Genomic DNA, 8,785 nt, shown 5'->3' on the forward strand with positions numbered 1-8,785 from the left:
TGAACTGCAGGAGATTCTCTTGACCATGTCTACATGCCTAAATGCACTGAGTTGCCGCCATGTGATTGGCTGCTTAGAGATTAAGTGTTAACGAGCAGTTGGACAGGTGTACCTAATAAAGTGGCCGGTGAGTGTATATATACATGTGTGTGTATATATATTATATTTTCCATATTGTGGCTATAAATTTATGGACTTCAGAGTCATACTGTACATATTAGTATTAGTTTAGGATATCTGGTATTTTCCATATTAACTTTTTATGAAAGCATATCTATTTTATTGTTTGGTTAAAATACTACAACCTTAGTATGCAATCCCTACAGGGACTTTCTCTTCCCAGGCTTTTGAAATGAGATTGTTAAAATATTTCAGGCGTTTGTTTTGTGAAACAAACAAGTGCAAAACCTTGCATTAAATGGTACTACACCTATCATGTTGCTTATTTCTCCTTCTGCACATCTTAAGCAGTCATAGCAGCAGACAGGCTTTCCTTTCTGGAGAACCTTGCGAGTTCCAGGAGTACATTTTTCACTGCAAACTGATAAAGGCACCTGCATGAAAAAAAAAACAATAATAAGAAAAATGTATGTGCATTTACTTTGACAAGGTGTTGGCTTTACAAGTTGATATTATAATTTGATGAATCAAAACATAGCATTATGATACCAATACCTAGTAATTTAAACAAGTATTATAATTAAAATTAACTTAAATTAATAATTAAAGTTATCACATTGTGGCTTACCTGTTGTGAGTTCTTTGCCCAAATTAAAGACTTATTTAGCAGATTCAGCTGTTTGTCTGCAGGTAGAGATGCATCATAAAGACCAACAGTGACAAAGTCCACAATGCCATGTTCTGTTGGCTGCCAGTTTATAATTTCATACTTTGCTGCTGGGTCTCCATTCTCATTAAAGTAAATATCATCTCCTTCCTTAGTTTTGAATTTAATATTTTTCATGTGCTGTAAAATCTAATAAAATGTGCATTAATGTAGATCATTATCTGACAAACATATTGTAGGCTTATTGACACAACAGCATCATAGACACACAATTCATTTTTGAAAATGTAAATCTTTCCTAGATAATGAGATTTCCAAAAACTAATTATTCATACACAAATACAACAAGACTGAAGATAAGAATATGAGTCTTTGGTTTTCAACTCACCGTAAATGGATCTAGTTGCACCTTGTTGTTACAGGTTTTGTTACAGCTGAGAATATTATGAAGTGCATGGGCGACAGCATACACTCCTTTATAGACATTGTAAAAGATAGGCATGAGCGACATATCAGTGAAGCTGTTTTGCACTTCAGTTAAATCTTCATTGCCAGTACATTCTCTTTGATTCCCTGCTGAAGACGTTGACTTTTTGAACTTGCAGCTAAACACTGTCTCCCAAAACTCTGGAAACATTTCATTGCTAGATGAATTGAGCGGCTTCACATCCAAAATGAACTCTCTCATTCCACTGACACGTGCTTTGGGGATGGACAGACCTATGGCACCATCCAGAATGTGATGCCTATCCATAGCTGCAGTTTGGGAATCAGAGATCCAGGCCTCAGTGCCTACCCACTGGTACCCAGTCAGGTTGTGGAGAAACAACTGTTGTACTAACGCAATAACATCAGTGGGGGAGAGGAAAGTGACAATCACCTTGGAAGTTGAAGCCTTGATAATGTCAATAATCTTTTGTATTTTGTCTGGTGGATCTGTTCTAAAGAAAGCTACAGAGTACTCTAAACAGATGCCCAGATGCTGGGCGGTTTCTGTAAATATGGCCATGCCATAATTACCGTAACCATCATTTGTTCTAATAGCTCCAACCCAAGTCCAACCAAAGTGCTTGATCAACTGGGCCAGGGCTCTACTCTGGTAATAGTCACTGGGTATTGTTCTGAGGAAGGATGGGTACTTAGTTTTATCACTCAGACAAGCACAAGTAGCAAAGTGGCTGATCTAAAAGAAAAAAAGAAAAGGTTTCCCAATATAAAGATACTAGATAAAACATTTACACAGCAAACTAAAATTTTTGGAAAAAAGATCCTTTGCTATGATCAGCTGAAGGAATACAATTAATTGTTCACAAATTACGCACCATTGGGATATGAAAGGGTCCGATGACAGTAGCTACAGCCATGCAAGGAGAGGAAGATGTTTCTCCCAAAATGGCCTGCACTTGTCTGGTACACGGTGCCTCGGAGAGTGCAGATAATATCTCATTACCATTAGCCAAGGCCAGTGCCACCTTCACACTTCTGGCAATGGATGTACAGGCATCATAAATTGTGTAGCCCAAAGAGATACCAGGCAGTAGGTCTGTGCTGTTATTAATCTCCTTTATGGCAAAGAGCATAGCTTGGGCATACTGGAAACCTCTGAAATTTAAACTTAATGCAGACAGTTAAAAATAGTTGGAATTGAACAGTTTGTCCTTGCAATAGAAACAATAGCATAATAAATTAAAACATAATATGATAATGATACATGCAACATACCATATATATATATATATATATATATATATATATATATATATATATATATATATATATATATATATATATATATATATATATATATATATATCATTTTCTTTGAGACTCAGTTTGATAACTTGTTTTGTATCAGTAATAGCTTCCTTATAGATATTTTAAATCTAAATTAATTACTAAATAATAATTTACCTGTTGCATTCCAGTGGCAGTGGTTTGTGTCTGTAGGAGTCTTGTCTATTTGTCCAGCGGCTGTGGAAAGAGAAGATTCCCCCCAAAATAATGTCCCCATCCTTAGATAGCTGGGGGTTCTCAGGATCCCCTCTCCGCCTGCACACCAGCTCCTCAGCCTGAGAGACCAACACCACGAACAACAGTTGTAAGAGTGCCCAAACCTGCTTAGGCCACCTGTATCTAGACACCATACTGTCTGAGAGAGCTAAACCACTAGGTTGCATTCCATGTACAATAATGTAAATCGAAAGCATCAACTGCTCTTTATGCATTTTGGAGTAGCATAAAAAAACAGAACAGTGGACTCACAAGGCAGGTGAGAGGAAGGAGTTTCCCAAACATGAAAACAGTTTAATGCATTAGACTATCTCAACTGTGTATTTTATGCGACTGTTTGTGTTGTTAAAAGGTATTCTCCTTTTTATATGATCATTCTAGTCTTATGGAGGCACAATTTATATTTTAAGTTATAATTGCAATTTGAACATTGAAAAACAATTCAGGGTGAAGGTGATGTCAAGTTTAGAGGATTCTAGTCTTTAGGCTCACTGAATGCCCTGAAACAGTACAGTCATGTTAAAAAGGCAATAACTAATATTTTTACTCCAGTCTAGCTTAGCTTTTGGGGCCTCTGCAAGGGTTTCCCTTGTCAAGGATTTGATTTGTGATAGTTAAGGACAGGATCTCACGGTGCAGCTAAGGGGAAGGCAAGTGTCTGATTACGGGACCTCCAAATTTCATCTCTGCTATTTGCAGACAATGTAATCTTAGACAAACTGCAATGGATTGCAAAGGAAGCAATATAACAATTTCAAAGTAAAATGGGACCATTTAGGGCCTGATAAAAACTGTATTTCTAGTTTTTGTCTAATTTGACACAATGGGTGCCTTATTAAAAGGCTATTGTAACTGTACTATACTGTAAAATGAAGAGAAGCCACCATCTTTGTCCAGTGTTATAATTTTATTGAATTTATTACAATGTAATATGAGACACATCGCATTGGAGTGCAGCAAATTGGAAGTCTAACAAAAAAAAAGAGAAATACATGAATTTTCATTGAGTTGTTACAGAATTAGTAACACCATTTAATGCAAATGAAATTCTCATGGTTCACACAGCAATAACGTAAATAAAGAGCAAGTTAGCAAGGCTAGCAAGGAGGCTAACCTGCAATGGTAGTTTCCAGCATTTCTAACATTACTGAAAGTCTACACCCGCATTCTAAGGCACAAGAAATACATTTAACATTGACTAAACACTGCAATGTCACAAAATAGATATAATCTAGTTATGTATCTGTGTGACTTCTCTTCTTAAAACAATGACATCAAATCTGGTATTTAATAGGGTTTATTTTGGGTCTTATATGGCATGTGGTTTAAAATTAGCATAATGGTGTCTGGGCATAACTGTGTTTCTTCACTTGCTAAAAGAGACAACATTAATTCTAGTTTTGATCTTATTTGATACAAAGTGTGGCAAGTAAGGCATTATACGTAGTTTATTGTTACAGCATTACCATCCATTTATAATAACTGTGTTTATTTCATTTTAGATGTTATTTTTAGTTTTGGTTTAATTTGGTACTATAGTTTAGTTCGGCTTATAATTTGGTTCGGTTTATTATTTCTTATTAATTACAGCATAATTTAGGTTTTTGGTGTCTAATAAAGGTATGACTTTCTGATCAACCTGATCTCATTGAATTCCGTGAAATGAACTTGGCCCCTTAACTCAAAATCTTCGGCAGTTTCCCAGAAACAGTTTCAAAGATTTCGTGAGGGGCCCACAGAAGAATTCTGTGAAATAAACACGGCCCCTTAAAAGTCCGATGGGCCCAAGTAATAATTCCGTGAAATGAACACAGCCCTTTAAGTTAAAAAAAAGAAGGTTTTGGGTGGACTTGACAACAACGGGTTGCGTTTAGGAAAAGAAGAGCGGTAAGGCCCAAAATAGAGGACGGGACCGCCCTATACAATGGATGGGTTAGGTTTTGCAAAAGAATTGATCATTTCACAGAATACTGTGATACCAGGCTGGTCCGTTCTAAAAAAGACCATTTTATTTCTTACTATAATTTCATACAAAGTACAGCCTTTTACGCATTGTTAATGTACTGTAAAATAAAGTGTGACTGGGAATACTACAGTGGTAAAAAGCAAGTCTAGCTTAGTAAAATGAAGAAAGATTACAACGTAGCATAGTGTCAAGTCAGAAGAAATTGATTATGTAACATTATCATGGCACTTGAATAACTTTGCTACCATATTGTTAAAGTTTTTAGAAGGAGTTTGGGTCCCCCTTCCTCTCAAATTCTTTTTTGTATGAAGGGTTCAGTAAAACTTAATTTAATTACATTTACTTTAATTTATTAATTCAGGAAAATGAACATTGATCAAATACAGCAGTACATGTAAATTTGCCAGATTTTAGCCCGAGGGCTAATTTCCATCTGCAGTCCATTAGGCAGGTTGGAGTTACAGTAAAGAAGACACAGGATGGTAACATTAAGTATAAAACAAGAACAATGAAAAAGAAGGAAGGAAAATAAAAAAACAAGAAAAGGACAATTTATTAGTAGAAGTTAAAATGGAAACACAATTCATTATTTTGCTCCACCGGAACATACTTATTCTACTGTGCTCAGTCTGTACCGCCCATAGTTAGCGGTGGTCAAACCTTTGGTTAGCGCTAAGCCACAGCTTGTCCTGGCTCTTAAAGGAGGCCAAATGGGACTTTCCCTTATAGTTGGGGAAAGTGTGTTCCAAATTGCACTACCTTCAATAGATTATGGCTGAAGGAGGTTTTTCTAAAAGGGACCTCACAGTTTCTGTTTACAACAGCTCTTGTACACCAAGTCGGCCTGTATTAATAAACTCCAGCAGTGGAGGTGGCACCAGGCCATGAAGTACTTTATAAATTAAGCACAATGAGGAACATTTACAATAATTATAAAAATTCAATAAGTTATATTTCTCTGAAATATTGCAATGGTGATAAGAGAGAGTTTTTTTTTATCCAGAGTCTTAAGTGCCTTCTTGTACAGATGCTCAACTGGTTTAAGGTAGTAGAAGCCGAAATAGACCAGCTTGTGATGCAATAGTTCAGATGTGAAAAATCATTCAGAAACATCAGAGCCGCTGCATCTAACAGAGATCCTCAGATTTTTTTCAAATTATAAAGATTGAATTTAATTCTTTTGGATATCGTTTTAACATGTTTTTTTTAACAGTCTAGAGTCTATAATCACACAACAAACAATATTTACATTCATTAATAACGTCCAACGCTTCTGTGCCCAACAACACCCCTGATTGAGCAAGCACAACATTAGAAGATTGCTTCAACCAGTTTAAACAAACATTTTCATTTAATACAATGAACGTAATACATCCACAGGATCTTTTGCTTCAGTAAAAATTACAGTGTCATCGGTGTAAAGCAGGACACTAACGTGTAAACAGTATTCACAGAGCTGCCAACTTGTCAAAACCTTGGAGTGAGATTGGGGGGGGCAACCCACACTTTGCCTAATTGCTTGTACAAAGCAATTTCGTTGGTTCTTTCAGCATCATTATACTTCAGGGTTTAAATTGGGATTTTGATTTGTGTGGGGGGGATGGGGGGCTCTCCCTAGGGGGTTCTGGGGATATGCCCCCCAGGATTAAAAAAAAAAAAAACATTAAAAATTAAACGGCACTTTCTGGAGTGTTTTGTGCAAAAAAATGGAGAAATCAAGTCTTACATGACATGTGCAAAATTGAAGGGTTAAGAGCCTTTGCATTGTTGTAGTATCAACAGGTCTTGTGGCGGCGCTTTCACTAGCTGCGGACCGGAGGCTCTCTAAACCCTCTAAACTGTATTTTGTTGCATTGTACCTGTACATGTGTAATGACAACAGACAATGTGCCAAACATAATAAGTCACATAAAGAGACAGTGGCATGTGACTGTAGCAACTGCTGAGAAGATTTAGGTATGTGGTGAACAGGTCCACCTCACACAAATTTCCTTATCCCATTCTCTCTCTTGACTACCACAAACACACAGACACACACACACACACACATACACAGTTTTTAGTGTAGGGATCCAAAGTTAAATTAATGTTGGGCTACCAGAGGGATCAACTCGGACCACTAAAATTCTAAAGAATGAGAACCACTGATTTACATAAATCATAATCCTTTAACCTTTGTGCCAAGGCTCAGTAATGTTTGGCCCTTTTCCTCTGTTCCCCACTTACTGTATTTACTTTTGGGGAAAATAAAATTTCATTCTATGAAACATTGAATGAACTATTACAGTTACATTTAGGGATGCACAGAAGTTAGAGAAGCACAATACTGTCCCAACGGTTCCCAGTATCTGCCTGTCAGATACTGGAAACTGCCCTGGTGTTGGCACAAAGGTCTGGATCAGTCACAGCCTTCATGGCAACCCAATGGCATAGGTTTTGTTTCCAGATTTTGTAACGAGATATCTAATTTTGAGTATTACACAGTGAATGTTTTCCATTTTTACATCAATTTATGCTTGACACAATTGGAAATATTGAAAAATAAGGCCCTCAGGTGTTTTGTTGTGGAAGTAAATCTCTTCAAATGTGCATGTGGCACTTATTCAAGTAAATCATACATTAATAATTTGAATGCAATTATAAACCCTTGGACTTCATATAGTTTAGATGTGTTTCATCTCATTTCTGCTCATGTTTACAACTTTCTGCACTTTCAAAATAAGACTCCTCCCATCTCTGTGGTCCGAGATTTGGAGAGTTGTAATATAGTCTGCTGTGCATGTTATTGCTCCGTTGATATGGTAGTATCTCACTCAGACCGTCTGACACACACTGGCCTATTTGGGTCTCTGACAAATTTTAGAGGTGGCTGTTTGTTGCTCTTCCTCGGAGGTCTACGCACGGATGCAACGCGTCAATGTCCATAGCAGAGCGAGTCCACTAAAATTAACTGAGGTTGCTACACTACCAGCCGCACTGCCCACCTCTATTTTTACAGAGTGAGTGGACACGAAGGCCAAACCTGAAGCCGGGGGAAATGCACCTGTGATGGCTCGTGAAATTTGTTTTCTCAATTTGCGACATTTAGAAAATTCCACAGACAGTGAGCGCTCCTGAGCCCCCTCACAGTCTCTAAAAGCACAGTTAGTCGATCACAAGTGGCTCAACAAGTACATCTTTAGATAAACTCATCTTTCAGAAAAGAGAGTGAGAATTTGGGGGTGTGGCGTGCGAGCGTTTGAAACCAGTCAAATCCGTGTCTCTCACGGCCAATGGATGAAAGTTGGCAGCCCTGTGTTCAAGTAAATCTTTAATATATAGAGAAAATGAAACGGGCCCCAGTATGGAGCCTTGGAGGACTCCCACTGAACAACCCATATAGGTAGAACTAACCCCACCCACCACAGTGTATTGTTCTCTGTAGAAAATATAACGAATACAAATACAAACGAGAAGAGCAAATGTTGTGGTCTGCTGTCTTCCCCCAACCTTTGGCATGTTTTCCCTTTCCTCTGTGTTTGTCTTGTCTTTTGTCTGTCTGACCGTGAGGGCGTTCCTACCAGAGGCGTGGCTAACCATCTCTTATTCCGTCATCCACTCAGCTGTATCCCATCTACTTGTCATCTCCTGCCATACTTAAACCCGGGCTGACCACCTCTTCAGCGCCAGATTGTTACATACTCTAACGTGATCCATCCGAGCTGCCTTCCACCATCCCGCCGACCTGTCACCTGTTCTTTTGGAATATCCTCTGCATCCAATAAACCCCCCTTCCGCGTATTTTTGTATGTCTGTGTTTCTGGGTCTCACAAACCCTAACAAAACAATCTGGCCAACCACATGGACCCCACAGAGATACTGAATCGGTTTGTGCTAACCGCCCGCCCTCAGGTATAACTTTTGACTCTTTTTCCTTGGATTTAAAAACTGTGTTCAATAATCCTGACTATTGGCGTTTTTCCACTGCTGGTAACAGCTTGCCTCGGCTCGCCTCGGCCCGCCTCGGCTCGCCTCGGCCCATT

General features: G+C 38.2%; 1 protein-coding gene across 1 annotated transcript; it reads right to left on the reverse strand.

Moving 5' to 3' along the window:
* Nucleotides 1–1,076: 1,076 nt before the first annotated feature.
* LOC117942157 (extracellular calcium-sensing receptor) lies at nt 1,077–2,367 on the reverse strand. Its single transcript, XM_034867486.1, has 2 exons — nt 2,110–2,367; nt 1,077–1,970 (listed from the first exon to the last, which is right to left on the reverse strand). Exons 1-2 carry the CDS (start codon nt 2,365–2,367, stop codon nt 1,167–1,169), a joined length of 1,062 nt encoding a protein of 353 aa, XP_034723377.1. The 3' UTR covers nt 1,077–1,166.
* Nucleotides 2,368–8,785: the final 6,418 nt, after the last annotated feature.

The sequence above is a fragment of the Etheostoma cragini genome, chromosome 3 (assembly GCF_013103735.1).
Source record: "Etheostoma cragini isolate CJK2018 chromosome 3, CSU_Ecrag_1.0, whole genome shotgun sequence".
Lineage (NCBI taxonomy): Eukaryota > Metazoa > Chordata > Actinopteri > Perciformes > Percidae > Etheostoma > Etheostoma cragini.